This window comes from Vipera berus (genome assembly GCF_964194415.1).
Source record: "Vipera berus genome assembly, chromosome: 3".
Classification (NCBI taxonomy): domain Eukaryota; kingdom Metazoa; phylum Chordata; class Lepidosauria; order Squamata; family Viperidae; genus Vipera; species Vipera berus.
Genome location: NC_138204.1, coordinates 43,380,420 through 43,401,109, shown reverse-complemented (window position 1 = coordinate 43,401,109; position 20,690 = coordinate 43,380,420). Strand labels below are relative to the sequence as shown.

The 20,690-nt window shown below is 37.3% G+C and overlaps 1 protein-coding gene across 3 annotated transcripts in view; it reads right to left on the bottom strand.

Moving 5' to 3' along the window:
* Positions 1-329: 329 nt before the first annotated feature.
* The window catches only part of PIGR (polymeric immunoglobulin receptor), a 38,945-nt gene continuing 18,584 nt past the window's right edge, over positions 330-20,690 (bottom strand). For all 3 annotated transcript variants that reach the window (XM_081325722.1, XM_081325721.1, XM_081325723.1), the window contains 10 exons: positions 18,986-19,073; positions 16,479-16,817; positions 14,672-15,001; positions 14,237-14,560; positions 11,206-11,520; positions 7,831-7,969; positions 5,032-5,150; positions 4,081-4,209; positions 3,853-3,911; positions 330-1,965 (listed from right to left, as the gene is read on the bottom strand). In XM_081325722.1, the coding sequence (XP_081181848.1) occupies positions 1,867-1,965; positions 3,853-3,911; positions 4,081-4,209; positions 5,032-5,150; positions 7,831-7,969; positions 11,206-11,520; positions 14,237-14,560; positions 14,672-15,001; positions 16,479-16,817; positions 18,986-19,043 (1,911 nt within the window). In that variant the 5' untranslated portion in view covers positions 19,044-19,073 and the 3' untranslated portion in view covers positions 330-1,866. The remainder of the gene's footprint in view (positions 1,966-3,852; positions 3,912-4,080; positions 4,210-5,031; positions 5,151-7,830; positions 7,970-11,205; positions 11,521-14,236; positions 14,561-14,671; positions 15,002-16,478; positions 16,818-18,985; positions 19,074-20,690) is intronic.

The window sequence follows — 20,690 nt, the reverse complement described above, 5'->3', positions numbered from 1 at the left end:
ACAATTGTACAAAAAATGCATTACAGTTTTCATTCAAGATTGTCTCAATGTTGTTCAGGAGAAAAAAACTGAACTAACAGTAATTATATATACTGTATCTCCAAGATCTGAAGTATATTGGTTAGTAATGATATCAAAAATTGAGGATTTTTAATTACTACAACTCTACAAACTAAAGAAAACTAAAGGTGTCCAGATTCTTTACAATTCTAAACACCCCTTTCTCTTCCTGATGTGAGAAACACGAAGAGGTATTTGTAAGCATGTGTGGCATTTAAGCATGCTTCAAAGCCAGAAATAAAGATAATTCCAACTGTCACACTCAAATTCTTAATCAAATATTTATTCATGAAAACATACCATAATAAACATTGTGTCTTCAAATCTTTGATTCCATAATGATCAGATAAAATCATTAGCTTTACAAAAGATGGTTAATTTTTTTAAAAAATATATTTTTCAAAAGCAGATCAATAGCTAAACTCAGCAGAGGATCATTTAGAACTCAGGGATCCTAATTAGCATCAAATGCTTTTGCCTTCAGTTTTGACTTTAAAATATTTGTGTATGAGGATGGTGATTCTACATGGTTTTAATCAGATTAACTCCTGCATTGTAGTGAATGCAGAACGTTTTAGTACACTCAGTTAACAATTTATTAAGCCACTTGGCTGATGGGGACCGTTGCAAAACAGTTGAGGGTCTGCAGACTACCCAACTGACATCCTGCAGTTATCATGGAAACACTCAGGCTATGAAACACACAAACAAAAATATTTTAAAATTTATTCTTATTGCGTTTTTGTGCTTGGGCTTTTTCTGTTTTTCAGATGTAGCAGTGAGTGCATAATGTTTAATTTATTCAATTCTAGGGATTTAGTTTAAAGTAAGAAATTTAACCTTGCCTGCTGCTAAGAGTTTTTTCTGGGTTATCCCATTCTTAAATATATTTACATTTAAAGCATTCTAACATTTGGTATCAATGGAGTTTCTAAGTGTATTTGTAAAATTGTAAAAGGCCCAAGGAGAGGGCATTCATTGGATACCCCTATATAATCATATTCTTATTGTATTATAGGTGTAATTGTTGCTGTGATTATTGTTATCAATGGTTCAAAAGAAAAGAAATATATATTGTGAAACCCAAAATATGTAACTAATTTGGGGTTAAATTTTAGTTGATCAATTTTATTGCCTTGAATCAGAAGACCAATGCTTTAGATGGGCCCCCCTTCTTATGTGGACCCCAGAGCCATTGTTTTCATATCTTTCTTTCTCCCAGATGAAGTCCAGGGTGCACCAGAGCTAGGGTCAGGAAGTGAAAATCCCTGGTCAGGCTTAAATGTACTTAGACTAGCCATTAATCCTCAGCTTAAAGACATCAGAACAAGTCTGTCAAAATGAAAAAAAAATATGTGTTGCATGTTCCCTGAGTTCTCCAGAGAGAATACAATATGCTTAAACTTGGGTTAGTCTAATGGGGAAAAAAATCCTTCCATGCCCCTTTATTGAGTAACCCAGTGTTTTATGAAAATTCACTGCCATTAGGATCTGTAGAATTTCTGCCTTTTATAGGAAGACAATCAAATGACACATGCAAAATTTCTGAACATCATTTCAAAACACAGTTGGTTATATTATAAGATTAAGAAGTTTATGGTTTAATTTGAATAAAGCTGTTTAACTCTTAAACCAATATATCAGACTCAGAAGTGTATAATTGGATAAGCTGTGATGAAACTGAAACAATCTGGGAAATTATCAAAATGAGTATAAGAATGTGTTTGTTGATTCCAGTCACGATCTGCCTTCAATCATTAAGGCATAATTAGTTTTCACTGATCTTCAGAGCTGTCCCAAATGAGACTATTCAGCTGGTTGGTCTGAGGAGGATACTTTAGAAGCAATGTTGTCTGACTGAAGCAGGAATGTCGTGTAAGCCATTTCAGCTTCCTCTTTAGAGCCCTAAAATGAATAGAAATCCTGGCATTATTTTAATGGAGCCTGAGGATAATAATAAATAATAATAATAAACCTTTATTGTCAAAGTACAACATGTGTACATTGAGATTAGCTGAGCCTCCCCCCATGCTCTCTCCCCCCAACACACAGTGACAACAAACCCTCCATCCCACCACACTATGTGAACCAACTACACCACACACCGGCCTCCCAAGTCAATTCTGCATAAGATTATGTCCCATTTAAAAGCCTAACAGCCTACGGATAAAAGCTATTTTTCAGCCTGTTGGTACGGCTGGCTATATTCCTATATCTCCTACCGGATGGTAGGAGAGTAAAGAGATACCGTCCAGGGTGTGAGTCATCCCTGAGAATCTTCCTCACTCTTCCAAGGCAACGAGCCCTGGCGATGTCATCCAGTGGTGTCAGGGAACAGCCCACAATGTCTTGTGCTGTGCTCACCACCCTCTGTAATCCTTTCCTGTCCGCGGCTGTCAGACCAGCATACCAAACCACAATACCATACGAGAGGACACTCTCTATAGTAGACCGGTAAAAGAGGGTCATTAGCTGTTGTTCTACCCTGTTCTTCTGCAAGACCCTAAGAAAGTGAAGCCTCTGTTGGGCCTTTCTAGCCACCTGGGTTGTGTTAACTTTCCAGGTCAGATCTTCACAGAGGTAGACTCCCAGAAATTTAAAGGAGGAAACTCTCTCTACACAGTTCTCTCCAATGTAAAGTGGGGCAGGTTCCTCCTTTTTTCTCCGGAAGTCTAACACCATCTCTTTCGTCTTGCCGATGTTTAGGTGCAAGTTGTTGTTACTACACCATATGGATAGTTTTTGTACCTCCGCCCTATATGCTGTCTCATCCCCACCTGTAATAAGACCCACCACAGTTGTAACATCTGCGAACTTGATTATCGCAGATGACGAATCTAACAAAATAGTCACATGCATTTTAAAACAGTCATTCCCAAACTTGATATTCTCCAGGTATGTGATCTCAGTTCCACAAAGTTTCCAGGCAGTATGGCTGCCTTAAATACTAATAAATGTATTACAGCATAAACTTTAATGCTATAATTTCATGCTAACATTCATCATACTTCATCCCATATGCAATTAATTCCTACAATATTAGCTATCTAGACTGCATGAGATCATTGGTTTATTTAATCCATTATTGACACTAATTAGAAACAAATTTCAGAAAGGTTTTTTCAAGTTTTTTTTCCAGCCCAACTAGCAAAAAAACAGAACTGAACTGTTGCAGGATTCTAAGCTATGTATCTTCCAGACTATAGTACTTTGTACAATATTTCAAACAATATGGCTTACAAAAGGTTTTGGGAGAAGGTTTTAGAATATCAAGTAAAATAAGATGCTAATTTTAAATTATAATGTAAAATTACATATGAAAAGAAAATAACATGACAATCTTTTTTAAATGGTCCACCATCCATTGATTCTTGTATGCTGCTCAGAGTCGCTTCTGATGAGATGGTAGCTATGTAAATTTGATTAATAAATGAATAAATAAATCCAACTTCCAAAATTATCACTATGATGTGATAGAAAAGCACTGTGAAACAAAAAGACATTTATTTCCCTCAAAATTGAGGGAAAAAATAGCTAAAGTACTCCAAAGTACAGAAGATTCTGTAATTATGGATGAACATGAGAAAGTTTATTCTTGACAAAGTATTGCTAAAAGAGACTAAGATATGAAAGAAGTTGATAGAGAAAAGTCCCAGCATAACAGCCTAATCTCTAAAAATAAATAAATAAATCACAAAATAACATAAAATAATAAATAAATAAATACAAATACAAATAATAAATCATATTAATCCATTATAGTCATGTCAAAATAACATAATTTGCCCTTACCCTCTTTGTTTTCTTTGATTTTTCATCCTCCTTAGGACTGCCAGAAGTACTTGAATACTCTGAGAAGAAAGTAAGATATTATGAGATTGAATATGAAAAAAGAGAACTTCATGTATTCATCCATTCTATAAATGGCAAAATAATGTAACTTCATTGCTGAAAAAGTGACAATTGTATCTGGTTGATAAGCATCAAGCCACAATTAGAATACATTTTGAATAGCATTACCATTCCTTTTTCCCATTTGGGTCTCATGAAACTCTTCCACATGTGCATTCTCCTTTGCCCCATACTGTCTCACATTCTCAAAATCTGTCATGCTGATATTTGTCCTGTAGCTTCCAACTGATACAAGATCTATAAAAAGAAAAAGAACATTTCACTATAATTCATTCCACCTTAGATTCTACATACATAATGTATTAATTCTAGGAGAGAAAAGCTGATGTAGATTGTAGACTTATTGCTGAAGACTTATTGTGTACAGCAGAAGTATTATTTGAAAGAGGTACCACAGTTCCAGCTTGGGATGAAAAGCTCACAACAGCATACTTGCATTGTTCCATTAATTATAAAGCCATAATCCACATTAATTATAAAGCCATAATCCAACACATCTCCCTTGACAAAATAACCAAGCAATGTTTTGGATGAGAGCAGTTGTTTTGCCACAGACTTTTCTCAATATTATCACTGTTGGATTCAGGAATTTTAAACCTATCTACGTTGAAACAGTCTTTTGACTGAGTTTTGACTAATCAAAATTGTAAATGTTTCCGCAAAACAGTTACTTCATTCTTTCTGTTCTCTCTTTCTACCCACTCACAATTTCTGAAATAAAAGATTTCTTTTAATTTTTCAGTCATGGTACATTTATAAATCAGACTCTAAAGTTTTTAATTTTTATCTTGTAATTTTATTTCTATGTTTAAAAACATTTTTTTGTTCTATTCGATGCTCAAAAATATGCAGTGGTGGGATTCAAATATGTGAACAACCAGGTCTCTGTGTGGATGTCGCTTTTGGAAGTCCATTCTGGGCCTGGGCAACAAAAAATTAGCTACCGATTCTGCTGAAGTGGTGGGAACTGGCTGAATCCCACCAGTGAAAATGTGCTAATGCAATCAGTATGAAAAATTGAAATGGTTTCTAAGGAGGTTATATTTAGCATACACTCACCAGAATTCCCAAATAATCTGAACTTCTTTATGGTAAAGACTGTGATGAGAAGCAGAAACACAATTCCAAAGGGGATCAAAGTGGCAAGAAGAACAACAGAGTTCTTATTTTCAGTTTGGCTGGAAAAGAAGCAGAATTGGCATAGCCAATATATAGTATTAGTACAGTCTTAATAATATTTTTTTAGAAAGACAGTGAAGTAGTTCCAAAACTTAATGCTTAGGGAATGAACTTCATTCCATCAAGGTTCTCTTATTTTAATATTCCACCTTGATTATCAGGAAAATATGGGAAACATTAGCTTTTAATTTCTTTTAATTTCTGATTGATTTCATCATTATTTTTCATTATTCTCAGTAGTAATCAAGTAAACTAGAGAATTCTGGATGAATATGGCCACCTGCCTGGAGAATGTCCTGTTGAGCAACGTAGTGTCTTTAAATATCTGATTAAGACTGAGATTGCCTGAAACTACTTATGTTTCTCTTCTAGAAATGAGATGAATTCCTGAACTGTGTTTTTGTGCAATTGCAACAACCCAGTATTTATTTAAAGGACACCAACCTGCCACTCCTTACATCTTCTTTGCCTCTCCAGAATTGCAAATTAATTTTGCTATTAATATTATTTAAGCTAACAATTATGATATGCCCCTCACCTTAAATACTTTTGCTTCTCCATATGCATGCATTTATAAATCAATCTTATCTCGCAGCGATAAGGGCGGTGAGGTCTAATCACTTCGCTACCCTTATCGCGTCCGCAGATAACCGCCTGGCTGCCCTGTTTAGGGTGACCCGCTCCCTCCTTAATCAGGAGGTGAGGGAGGAACCCTTGCAGGGTCGTGCCAAGGAGTTTAGTCAACATCTGTCGGACAAAATCGCTTGGATTCGGACTGGTCTGGACTCTGACTGGGCAGAGTCTGACGATCAGGACGTGGGCGGTCTTGTCGATATTACCTGGGAGGAGTTTGATTCTGTGACTCTGGAGGAAGTGGACAGGATTATGGGGAGGCTGAGCTCCACCACATGTTTATTGGACCCGTGCCCTTCCTGGCTGGTTTATGCGGCTCGGGAGGGGACACGAGGCTGGTTCCAGGCGGTTATATCTGCCTCTTTGAGTGAGGGTAGTTTCCCCGCCGCCTTGAAGGAGGCGGTGGTGAGACCTCTTCTCAAGAAGCCTGCCTTGGACCCAGCTGTGTTAAATAACTTTCGTCCGGTCTCCAACTTTCGCTTTCTTTCGAAGGTTGTTGAGAGTGTGGTGGCGCATCAGCTCCCTCTGGTCCTGGATGAAGTGGATTATCTAGACCCGTACCAATCGGGTTTCAGGCCCGGGTACAGCACGGAGACGGCATTGGTCGCTCTGGTGAATGATCTCTGGAGGGCCCGGGACAGGGGACATTCCTCTGTCCTAGTCCTATTAGACCTCTCAGAGGCGTTCGATATCATCGACCATGGTATCCTGCTGCGGCGTCTCAGGGGATTGGGAGTGGGAGGCACAGTTTTTCAGTGGTTCTCCTCCTATCTCCTGGGACGTTCACAGTCGGTGTTGGCAGGGGGGCAGAGGTCGACTTCGAGGCCTCTCATTTGTGGAGTTCCTCAGGGGTTGGTCCTCTCACCTCTCCTGTTCAACATCTACATGAAACCGCTGGGTGAGATCATTCGTGGTTTTGGAGTTGGGTATCATCAGTATGCTGATGATACCCAGCTTTTTATTTCAACCCCAAACCACCCCAGTGATGCCCTCGAAGTGATGTCCCGTTGCCTGGAAGTGGTTCGGGTCTGGATGGGGAGGAACAGACTTCAGCTCAACCCCGACAAGACTGAGTGGCTGTGCATACCGGCATCCCGGGATATTCAGAATATTCCATCTCTTTCTATGGGGGGTGAGCTATTACTCCCTGTAGATAGGGCTCGCAACTTGGGAGTCCTCCTAGATTCACGGCTTACTTTGGAAGATCACATGGTGGCCGTGACTAGGGGGGCCTTCGCCCAGGTTCGCCTGGTGCGCCAGTTGCGGCCCTATCTAGACTGGGATGCCCTGTGTACGGTCACTCATGCGCTCGTGACCTCTTGTTTGGACTACTGCAACGCTCTCTACATGGGGCTGCCCTTGAGGACCACTCGGAGGCTCCAACTGGTACAGAATGCAGCCGCAAGAGTTATATTGGGAGTCTCCCGATACTCCCATGTTACACCTCTGCTCCGTGAGCTGCATTGGCTCTTAGTTGTCTTCCGGGTGAGATTCAAGGTACTGGTAATGGTGTTCAAGGCCCTACATGGCATGGGTCCAGAGTACCTTAGGGAGCACCTGCTGCCAGCATCAACTTCCCTCCGCCCTGTGCGCTCCCACAGAGAGGGCCTCCTCAGGGTGCCACCGATCAGAGAATGTCGTTTGGTGGCCCCCCAGGGGGAGATCCTTCTCTGTGGGCGCCCCGGATTTATGGAATCGGTTGCCAGTTGAGCTCCAGATGGCGCCCGACCTTCGCTCCTTCCGACGCGATCTGAAGACGCATTTATTCGAACAAGCCGGCTTGGCCTGATGGGGGATGGGTTGGGTTTTTTACTGTTGTTTTTTTAATATATGTATTTACTGTTTTAGCTTGGGCATTGTATTTAATTCTTTTTTAACTTTTGTATTTTTATATGTTTGCCCTGTTCACCGCCCTGAGTCCTTCAGGAGAAGGGCGGTATATAAATATAATAATAATAATAATAATAATAATAATAATAATAATAATAATAATAATAATAATAATAATAATAATAATAATCATTTATTTATTTTCAAAGTACTTACCTGTCTGATGAAGTTTCACTTTCAGCTGCCTGATTGGCTTTGTCTAAAGGAGAATTCCTATTAATAGGATTTATTCCAGGAACGGCAATCTCACTGAGATCTTCATTGATTTTGGGTGCTTCTTCCAAGTTTAGAAGTACTATTTAGGAGTATTTGGGGAGTTGGTAACCCAGAAGCAAATGAGAATATAAAAGGCAAGAAAAAAAATCAGCAAAAAATTGGTGAGATCATACTTAAGTTATATTCTTCTACATAAGCCAGTTAATGAATGAAGACAATTATACCATACCCAAGTACCATAGTTTCTGGCGTATAAGACTACTTTTTAACCCATGAAAATCTTCTCAAAAGTCAGGGGTCGTCTTATACGCCAGGTGCTGAAAATTTAGGGACAGGGCTGGCTGGAAAACCTGGAGCGGATCTCCCATTTAGTCTGCGCAGGGAAAGCGGGACCAATTGGAGAAGAAGCTGCAGTCTGTGATTTTTTACAGGCTGGGGTCTGGGCGTCTTTTCTTCTAAAGTTGAAGAGCAGCTATAGTATATCCCAACTTGAAAGGCAGGTGGGGAAGGCAGCAGCCAGAGCAGCGGCTTAGCTCTAAGGACACATTTGACTCAGGAACTGGGCGGGCTGGCTGGAAAACCTGGAGCGGATCTCCCATTTGGTCTTTTTTTTTTAAATCCCATTTATATCCTGCCCTTCTCCGAAGACTCAGGGTGGCTTACAATTTAAAGCACAAATCAATGTGCTTAGCAATAGCCTTCATTCTGTGTATATGCCTGTTTATTAGGGCTTTCACCCCCCCCCAAGCAGCATTATTACAAAGTCAGCTTATTGCCCCCAGCAATCTGGGTCCTCATTTTACCTACCTTGGAAGGATGGAAAGCTGAGTCAACCTTGAGCCTGGTGGGATGAGAACCTGCACTAATTGCAGGCAGCTTGTGTTACTTAAGGCTCTGCGCAGGGAAAGCTTTAGAGTGAATTAGGACAAGTGAAAAAGTGAATTAGGAAAATAGGGAATGGTTGCTGGAATCAGGGGCTGCCACAAAGAAGAGGGAGTCAAGCTATTCTCCAAAGCACCTGAAAGCAGGACAAGAAGCAATGGATGGAAACTAATCAAGGAGAGAAGCAACCTAGAACTAAGGAGAAACTTCCTGACAGTTAGAACAATTAACCAGTGGAACAACCTGCCTCCAGAAGTGGTGAATGCTCCAACACTGGAAGTTTTTAAGAAGAGACTGGACAGCCATTTTTCTGAAATGGTATAGGGTTTCCTGCCTTAGCAGGGGGTTGGACTAGATGACCTCCAAGGTCCCCTCCAACTACTTCTTCTTCTTCTTCTTCTTCTTCTTCTTCTTCTTCTTCTTCTTCTTCTTCTTCTTCTTCTTCTTCTTCTTCTTCTTCTTCTTCTTCTTCTTCTTCTTCTTCTTCTTCTTCTTCTTCTTCTTCTTATTATTATTATTATTATTATTATTATTATTATTATTATTATTATTATTATTATTATTGTTTAATCCACTTGCACTGTTTTATGTTTACATGTTTGATGACAAACAGCCTTATGTTTATAAGTGACAGTTTTCCTACTAAGCACCTGCATGTCATAAGCATTTGAATTAAAATTACCATATTAAAATCAAATTGATGTTTTTTAATTTTTATTTGGTGTGCGTTGGAAGAGGGGTAGTCTTATACAGCGAGTATAGCCCAAACCCTATAATTTAACAGGAAATGTAGGGGGTCGTCTTATACGCCCAGTCGTCTTATACGCCGGAAAATACGGTATACAAATTCAATCAGTGATGAAATATTCTTTTTTTCTTTTTTAATCATGATTTCCTATTTGCATTTCTTTTTCTTTGCAAAAATTAATGCATCCCACTAACTTTACTAAAGGCCCCATAAGGAAAACTGTCTTGTCCTGCAATATGGAAAGTAATTTGTAGTGAATGTTCAGGAACCAAAACCTTTTGTAAGAAGAGCCTAAGCATAGTATGTTAGACATTAAGTTGATTTCATATGATTAAAATAGTAATAAATTACTGTGTCTGCTTAAAGCCTAAAGGGAATACATGGTATACATTTTCATGGATGAGAGACCACTTCATTACATGCATCTGAATGGATGGCAAACTGAGAAATCTTACATTAAATGATGGGTACTATAAGACTTTTTGCAGCAGTGTATCACTCTCTGAATTCACTGCTCTCTACTATTACTGTTTTTGCTCTGTTTTGCTGTACTGTTGGTTTACTACTGTGATAAACCTGTACAACTGTGTATTGACTTCTGGATCGGTAAGAAGACTTTGTATTTGGATTGCTACTTGGACTGTTACTATTGTGTATGACCTGGACTGTTTATTTTTGACTGTGCATTTTTGTTTTTACACCACCTCAAAAGTAAACTACTTTTTGCTTTTACAACTCAGTGTACTCTTGTGGTTACTGTGTGACTTTTACTGCTCTCAATACCCTTCCTTGTCTGTGCAATTGCTTGGTAGCACAAGGAGACCACTGCACAACAATTCTTATCACTGATGTCTGATGTCACTTTTTTTCCAGGCCGATGCCTCATTCTGAGAAAGTTTCCAGAAGCCTATCTCTCTCTGGGCCCTCTTTTCAGCAATTCATGAAAAGAAAGCTGGCTGAATTCATGAGATGTCTTCATCCTGGCTTCCTCAGACAAGTCCCTCATGTAGCCATTCTGGGCAACTGACTGGGAGATCCATTGCTAATAACTGTGCAGGCAGAGGTAAGAGGCTGATGTGTATGAACTAGATCAAACCCTTGTTCCACTACCTGAGAGATCCAATGCACTGATCTAATGGCTTTTGCTGATTTAACACATCTAGCTCTTGCGAAAACATTTTCTATAATAACTCCCTTTATTTCAGTGTAAGAAAAATAAAGATTTTTTAAATGCAAAAATTGAACTATGCTTGAAACATCTAGTATTTTTCTTATATCCACACAGAAAGTCAAGTTCAGAGACTAATCGTGGTCATACCTTGTACTAATCTTTTCTGTAATACTTTAGCTAATTCAGTAATTGCCTGGGGAATCATCAGGGATTGTAGCATCATAATATGACTAATAGATAATCTATTTAAACCTGCCCAGCTAGGTGGCAGCACCAGACAACCTTGGCCAATCTTAAAAAATTAAGTAGATTTGGCCTTGGTTAATACTTAGATGGACACCACTAGGAAATACCAGTGCTACAGTTAGATTGGGAAGCTGAGAAAATAATTCTGAAAGAAGGAAGTGTTCTATGTTGATGGCCAAGAAATGACTTCCAAGACATGAGTTTAACTAAGTATAGTGAAAATTGGAATGGGTATAATCCAATTTGGTTCCCTACTGATTAGACTCACCTCCTTGTATTTGCAAATGCAATGCAACTGTTTCACCATATTGCTGCCCACGTTTGACACCACACCAATACCATCCTTGGTCTATGGGTGTCACCTGGTCAAAGTTCAAAGATAAAATTCCATTATCTTTGTCACAACTAACTACCACGCCGGTCTGGTTTTGTTCAGATGAGATGAGAAGTTTACATTCAGTGTTCTTCCATTTGCACCAATATTTCTTGTATGTAAAATATTTGCATGGATAAGAGCATGATATAGTTAGAGGGGAGCCCGCAACAGCGCGGACTTCTTTCTTTGTCAGTAATGTAGGTTGCCCTGTGTCAAAAGAAAGAAAAAATGGATAATAATTCTCCTCACACACACTTGAAAACAGAGTGCTTGATTTTTAGCATCACCAAAATGTTTGACTATGTGGTCTATATAATACAGATTCCTTCCCTATTAGATCTACCTAGCTATAATGCAAGCAGAAATCTAGTTGGCCTTTCCTTGGCACACAATTAAATGGGTAACTGTCATACTTGAATTAGGCAATTAACTAATTTAACAGTGCTAGTTCCCATGAATCTTTCATAGGACAACCTTAGCTATTAATGTAGACAACTACATACATGATAAGTTTTGCACAATGCATTTTGATATAGTAAAGTGTTGTGAAATCTTGATTTAAATCTCCAGTTAGCCAGTTAATTGTCTTCTTCAAAAAGTTTGTTCCCAAGTGAAGATGTTACAGAACAAGATATGCAACAATTTACTTGAGGAAAATAGGAATGATATTCTGATCAAAAATTTGTCACCAGATATAAAGAGAAAACAGAATGAAGTTTTAAAAATTAAAAAGAAATAAAAATAATAATCCCAGAAGACTGGATTAATTTCCCTTTGTTGGATTTACAAATGACACTGTTTAAAGTGGTAAAGAAATTTGTAACAAGAATCAACAATCATCTAAATGGATTAGAAAGATGGTGCATTATAGAAGGAAGAAGATCCATTAAGTCAGTTAATTTTATCAGGGATAAAATGGAATATGTTGTTACTTTGGGTGGTTCTTTTTGGATTTACTGATACCTTAATTAGAAAATGTGGATTTGCTTACATTTGACATGAAGTGAAAGTCTTTTTCCTTTTTCCTTTATGTAGTCCTTTTCGTAATAATTTTATTAAGATTTTTAGAAAGAACAACAAAAGATAATATGAAGTCAAAGAAAAAGCTGCACATTTCTGAAATGCTGAAATGTGGATATGGGTTAGAGTAGATCCATGAAATATATATTTGAACAGAATAAGCTGGTATTTGAAAAGTTGTATATTAGAGCTTGAGTTTTGGAGAAATCTTTCTTTGTCATGTTAAATTAGAGTAATTTTTTTTAGAATATTCAGACACTATGCCTTTTAAATAGGATTTTGTTATACTTAAGAGTTGAGCTCAGTATTGTGTAGTATTATATATGTTAATTATGTTAAAATCTTAGAACTTTATTTGGATCTTGTGCTGGTAATTGAATTGAAGAATAGCATTACTTATTTGATTTGCTTATTGTTAATATAGGGGTTATGAGATAAAAAGTTTTACATTTGTTAGCTAAATGGAAGTGAAGAGATTGTGGAATTATTTGTGCTTGCCATGAGGTCGCTTGGGAGGTCACTTTCTGGGGGAGGGGAGGAAAGCAGGGGTGCTCTTTTTATACTTTTCTTCTTGATTTTTTTTTAAAAAATAAAAATAAATGGGAAAAATATTTGGGTTATGGATGCATCCTGATCAAACATGTAGAAATTTAGAGTTGGAAATTATTGTGCTGACACTGAGGTATGCTGGGTAAGACTTTGTCTACTGTTCTTCAGACTAACATAGTAACTTAGAGACATATTTATGGACATCTATGATTCCAAAAAAATATATTCCCAACCCACCTGAAAGGTACCCAGTGGACGAATGGCGATATAGATTTAAGGACTGCTGTCTTTTGGTACCCAGTATGTCCACAGCAAAATTAAATTTCTGTTTCTATCTCCCTCTCCTACCAAAATTAATCAGAATTTAAAGGTACTGCAAGCTAGTTATAAATATTATACATGAATTTTATTTATATAGAATATTTAATAAATTTATTTTTTATTTTTAATTTTTAATTTTAATTTTTAATTTTTAACTTATTGTAATTGGGTTTTAATTAGAGTTACAGGGGTTTTATATTTTACTCAAGGATAATTTAATTATTTTAATTGTTATTAACTTTTTTGTATTGTAGTGTTATTTTTAATTGCCTTGTGAACCGCCCTGAGTCCTATGGGAGAAGGGCGGTATATAAGTTCAATAAATAAATAAATAAATAAATAAATAAATAAATAAATAAATAAATAAATAATAAAAATCTTGAAATGCTGAGTTTGAAATGAATCAAAATCATGAACAGTGGGGAATCAAACAGCAATCAAACAGCAGCTAATAGAATTTTTTGGTTTGGATAGCAGCAAGGTGGACAAGAGTTACTTCTTCTTACCCATCCTCCTGCTTACCATTTCCATATTATTTCTACTAGTTTGTTCTGTTCTATCTATTCTGACATTCCGTCTGGGTCTCCCCAGAGATTCAGATGGCCCAAGCTAGCCTGCCTTTCAAAAGGCTTTAAGGACATGGCTCTTCCCTTAAACCAGGGGTAGGCAACCTTGGCTCTTTTATAACTCGTGGACTTCAATTCCCAGAATTCTGGGAGTTGAAGTCCACAAAGTCATAAAAGAGCCATGGTTGCCTACCCCTGGTACCCCCTAAACTTACGTGAGCCCATTTTTATTGTCCGAATGTGTGAACTGGTTTTGGTGCAATATGATTTAATTTTCTGGGTTTTTTTAATTAGCTGTCTAAGCAGGTGGCCGTATATACTGGATATTAATCGTGTGGAATAGCATTTCTCTGTAAATATACCTTATTTAAAACCAAGAGAAGGACTGAGATGGCTTAGGTTCATTTTTGCCAGATGCATCAAATAAGGGAAAAGACATCCCTAAGATAATTACATCAGGGCAGTACCTTCTACAATCTTCACCTCTACTGAGGACTTCCTTTCCATTTTTCCATCAGTCATACACCAGTAGTAACCTATGTCATCCATCTGCAGTTGGTTCAGTATGATAGTGAATGTGCCATTTTCTGGATCATCATGCATCACAATTCTCCCCTCATAGGAATCCTGCACATATCCATAACTGGTTATTAAATCAGTACATCCACGTTGTTTCCACTTGCACCAATATTTCAATGTATTATTTTCTTTTGGATCATAATGACATGCAACAGTCACAGAACCACCCTGGACTCCATTTACCACTGACTGTTGTTTAGGTGCCAATCCATCTACAGATAGAAATATAGTACATAACATTATAACATGTTATTATAATTGTTTTCTTGATTAGTTATGTATTTGTAGAGACAGCTTTGGAATCCAAGAGCTCGTTCACTTACTTTCATAGACATGTAGATCTAGTTGTTTGGATTCTCCCTCTGCTCCATAATTCCCTACTCCACAAAGATATAAACCTGAATCTTTTTTCTTTAACTGACTCATAATGATACTGAAAGATCCACTTGTAGCAAGATTGGTCAACAGAACTCTTCCTATGTAGGATGATTCCACATTTCCATATGTATCAATCACATTGTAACAGTTGGTCTTTGCCATCTTGCATAGATACTTCCTGTAACTTGCATACTGAGCACCAAAGTCACAGGTCATGATCACTGTTTTTTGCTGCTCAGCATAATAAAGTTGAGCTTCCTCAGGTAGTACTGGATCTGCAGTAAAGTAATGACAAGTCATTAGATGCATTTATTCTGCCTTCCCTTATGCTGTCTCAAGTTGTCTTGCAGTATCACACAATGGTTTAGATTAGCATTTTGACTACTAGTTATTTATTTTATATTAGCATTTTAGCTACAACTCCTCCTCTAACAAATAAGTGGTATCAAAAGTAGCTTAATAAACCATCAACCATCAATTGGTCAAAATTCTGATGACCCTGATAAACTGTGTCTAGCTTGGTACCCTAAAAGTTGAGCTCATTTTCTTAACATGAGGGATATGCTTCTGGATCTTGTGCTGTTCCAAAAGCAAAGAATTTGCCCACTTTTCTCCCTGGCCAGCTGACCATGGACTCTTGTCTTCCTGCTGTAATTAATAACAGGAAACAAAACAAACATGGGTCCTTGTTGCTAGAAATAGAAGCACACTATGACTAATTGTTAGGGGTGGGAGAGAAAGAATGATGCTTTCATTAGTACAATGTTTATATCAGGGGTCTTCAAGCTGGCCCTTGAATTCTTCAGTGTGCCTGGCTGAGGAATTCTGGGAGTTGAAGTCCATGAGTCATAAAAGGACCGAGTTTGAAGACCCCTGGTTTACATGGATATGGTATGGCATGCATGTAAATGTGCATATGAAGGAACAGATATATGTGTGCAATTCTTGATCCTGGTTTGGCACTGTGTGCTGATGTCATATCCCATGTCGTATAATGTCATTATGCTATCTTATAGCGCAGTAATAAATAAAATACACTCGTGGAGGAATAAACAAATTATTTTTCATCTGCAACTATATATTAACATTGTATCTCAGACTACAATAACATTTTGTGGTGTTCCCCCCCCCCTAGTGCCCAGTTGTGGTATGGAAACAAATCACTGAAAGACTTCAAATTTCAATGTCTTTTTTTTTTGGCATAACAAAACGTAGCAAGCAACTGTAAACCTGAAGGCATTTGTACTCTCTACCCACTATAGTTTATACTGAGCTGCAATTCTTTCCACATCCACCAATTTTGTCATGCAGCTCTTTCAGAGAATGTCTTCTTAGAATTAAACTGTAAATATGTACATTTTTATTAAAGGAGGAAACATTTACATTCAGATAATTATATTCACAAAGTCCATTTATTTTAAGAAATTTTAAGATGTGCATTTATTTTTAAAAGGTTAATATATGCGCATTTCAATCTATAGTATAATTCAAAGTAACATGAAACGTTAAATAACAATGCAATGAAACTGAACAATACAACAGTGAACTAGATAAAAATACAATTATTTAAAATGCTTTGGAAAATAAAGTTGGGATGAGACCACAGAAAAGATCTTTTCATTTATACAAATCTGATATATTTCTCTTAGAAATGGGATAAATAAGCCTAATATATTTCTCCTAGGGAAGGCCCACATTTAGCAATCTTCATACATTACCTAAAGAAAATCTAGAGGATTAGAAAAAAAGTACCTTGAGTAACCTCTAGCTTGACTTGAAAGGATAATCCATAGTCATTTAAACCAACTCCACATCTGTATAGACCCATGTCTTTGAACTTCAGGCCTGATATTTCTATGATGAACATGCCATTCTCTGGAAAGTCAGTTATGGAGGCTCTGTCTTTGTAATCTTTGACAACAAAACCATTAGATGAAATAAAGGTATAACAATGTCTTGTTGATTCCTTACACCAGTACTTCCTGGAATGAATATTCACACTATTGGAAGGATAGAAGCATTTGATACTCACGGAACCGTCCACCAATCCTGTTATCTGTTTTGGCCCAAAGAGGACATTTGAGGCTGAAACTGAGAAAAGGAAATAATATGGGAATATGTAAGTGTATTATATAATACTGCGTAACAACGGCAGCTACTGACTGGCTCTCCAAACTCGACATTAAACTCTGAAATGTTATTTCTGTTTTCCTCTTAGGTTTTATAATTGCTTCTTTTTTTAAAAAAAATTGTTTTAACTGTTCTAACTTGTAAATATGAAGTGCTTTTAATTCTGTGTGTGACCAGCCATATGCTAAATAAATAAATAAATATATAATACTGTGCATCGCTGCCTATCGCTTACTGTAGAAGTGATCAAGTATAATGGTAATGGCCATCAAATCGCAGATTTTATTAAAGGCTGAATTCCAACCCAGGAGATTCTGTAAAAATATATTTATTTATTTAGCCTTAAACTGTTTCAATCACCAAAGCAACTGAAGCATGAGCAAAGATTAAAAACAGAAATACCATGACATATGCCACAGCAGAACAGAGAGGAAGAAAACCATAAAAATATTAATTAAGAAGAAAGGGGATTAATTGTCTCAATTTTCTAGGACAATGGAAGCGTTCAGCATTATGGGACCATGTACAGTTAGTCTTACTTTCTTACTTATAATTGTTCATTTAACGATAGTTCAAAAGTTCAAAGGCCTTGGAAAAAGTGACTTATGACATCCTTAGATTACAGAACATAGAATCATAAGTTGGGACATGACCTCAGAGGACTTCTAGTCTAACCTACGGCTTGAAGTTACGGCTGTCACACCACCTCTGTAGTCAAGTGATTGTAATTTGGGTGTTTGGCAACTGGCTCACATTTACAACAGTTGCTGTGTCTTGTGGTCATAATTGTGATTTGCAGACTTCTCAGCCAGCTTTCAACAAGCAAAGACAATTGGGAAAATCAGATTTGTTTAACCACCGCATATCAACACTCCAAGGTAAACCAGGCAAGAAACTCAACTATATGACCTAAATCTATTTTATTGTAAGGCTGCATTAGCAGAATCTTATTAAGCCTGAAAGTTCAAACTTCCTGCTACCACTTTTTCTACTTGATTCTTGAGGGTGAGTCCTTTCTAAGATTCTTTCTTTGACTGTAAGCCACTGGGGGCTTCTGTCCCCCTTATCTGATCATTTCCTAGGCAGCATTTCTTCCCTCATTTCAACCAAGGTCGTTACAACAATCCATTACTGTAGTGTATGCCTTTAAAGCATACACGGAAATGTCAGCACAGCAGGGGGCTGGACAGCTCCAGGCTATAACCGCTTTTGGCGGGAAAGCCTGAACAGAGCAAGTCGTTGACAGCCCCAGGGCATGGTCAGCTCTGGCAGGAAGCCAGGGTTTAAATCCATTGGCCACCTGCACTGGCAGGAAGCCCAGGTTTAAATCTATTGGTCGCCATTCACCTGGACAGGTATAAAGAGATGCCAGGTAACCCCTTTGCTCCAGCTTCATTTCTGACTCAATAAAGAAATACTACCCAGCTCAAGTGTCCGTCTCTCCGTGCAACCACGTGACTTTGCAATTACACTGCACAATTCACTTAACTTATGCAGTGATGTGCTTAATTTTGGTTTTTGGAAGGCATAACAAAGGTAAGAAATATTATAGATAAAAGTGGGATACAGGATGAAGACTTTTACAATAAGACTTTGGAATTAATTGTAGAAATAAGACAGCTTCTTGTGGGCAATAGATTTTATTTTGGTTTTTATAAGACATATTAAACATAATATTATAGATGACAGGATATGGAATCAAGAAGAAATGGAATTGTAACCTTAGGGGGAAAGGAGAGCCACTAAATTTGTTTATACTTGTGATGAAGGTTGAACATTATATATATTCTGTTTTTCCTTTAAGTTTAGTTTGTATTGGATTTTACTATTATAGTAATTTTTTTAAATAAATACACATACATGGAAAGAACCAAAGCTCAACTATTTAAACTCAAATGTTTTAAATTATTCTGGCCTATGACTAAAATATTTATTTGATTTGATTAAATGTGTTTTAATCATGATATATGAAATATGCATGTAGTAAGTCTGTCTTGCTCATTAGTTGTGTATTTGCTCTGTCATGGGTGTCTGTGGGTTGAAAGCCCGCAATGTGTGCTAAAGGGTCAAACTATGCCTACTTTTTGTTTAACGTAGTTAATTTTTCTAATGCTTATTTAAATACTCACCGCTTTCAAATTCAGCCTGGATAAAACTTAAGACCAAGACAAAGAACAGGAGAGCCATTTCAAATGATAATCCAGAGATCCAAAGTTCCTTGAAAAAAATAGAATTTGTAAAATAAATCAAATAGCTTTGTAAGTATAATGTATCCTAGGTGATGTGTAGCTTCAATCAGGTAATTAGTTCAGAAGAAACATGAGTATTGAGCAGTGCTTTTTTTTGTAAAAGAAAAAGGTGCCGGAACTCACACATGTCATACAACCTGCCTTGCCTACCCTACAAGGTTCCATCCAAAAAAGGTGCCAGAACTCCGTTCTGAGCGTTCTATGAGAAAAAAAGCCCTGTGTGTGGGTATGTATGTGTGTGTGTGTATACTCACATGTTAAACATCATGAGAATCTACACCACTGATATGAAGACTGTATAGACTGGAGCTTTCTTCAAGATACAAGCAGGACCAGGTAGGATTAAAGGGAGAGGGTATTTTATTTTCCATTTCTATCCAGATTTCAGCATCCATGTGGTTGCATTTCAAGATTATCAGTATTTCCCAGATCACTAATTTCGTACTATTTCAGTCCTGCATTCTCTTACTTGAAAGAGAAGCTCTGTGAAAATAATGAGATGTCTCTCAGAATATGTCTCTCAGAGTACAGAGAAGAGTAACAAAGACGATCAGGGGACTGGAGGCTAAAACATATAAGGAACAGTTGCTGGAATTGGGTAGGTCTACTTTAATGAAGAGAAGGACTAAGGGAGACATGATAGCAGTGTTCCAATATCTCAGGGGCTACCACAAAGAAGAGGGAGGCAAGCTATTCTCCAAAGCACCTGAAAGCAGGACAAGAAGCAATGGATGGAAACTAGTCAAGGGGAGAAGCAACCTAGAACTGAGGAGAAATTTCCTGACAGTTAGAACAACTAACCAGTGGAACAACCTGCCTCCAGAAGTGGTGAATGCTCCAACACTGGAAGTTTTTAAGAAGAGACTGGACAGCTATTTGTCTCTTTCCTGCCTGAGCAGGGGGTGACCTCCAAGGTCCCTTCCAACATTATATTATTATTATTATTATTATTATTATTATTATTATTATTATTATTATTATTATTATTATTATTATTATTATTATTATTATTATTATTATTATTATACTGTGCTGCTATAAATCACTATCTCCATAAACATATAGACAAACCTGGTACCTATGTACAATAGAAGCACACAGCCCTGATTCCAAACTAATGTGTATTATGTGCTAACAATATTGTCGTAGGCATTGTGTTACTTTAAAAAAAAGAAAGCAACTGTGCAACCTCGCTTTGCATTGATCAAAGAGCCATTATGAGTTTTGAACTTTGTCACCATGCAAATAAAAGGCTTATCTTTGGTCAGCAGAAGCAAATAAATATCCCAGGTGTATGTTTCTGGATGAAATGGAAATCAATTTAGTTGATTGGGAGCCACCCAAAGTTTGATATGAGGGACTATAATAATTGTTTTAAATAAACAAATAAATTGCACTGTTCTTAGGAACAAAGAAAACTGATGGGAGAGCATTTGTACCTAGAACAGTCACCCCACCAGATAAAGATTACATGAAAGAAATTTGTTATAACTACTACAGTAGCCACAGTGACTGGTTTGCACAACATGCTATGATTAAAGTGTAGAATCTGGGGTTCCAGATTGCACTAATCTTCAACCCACAA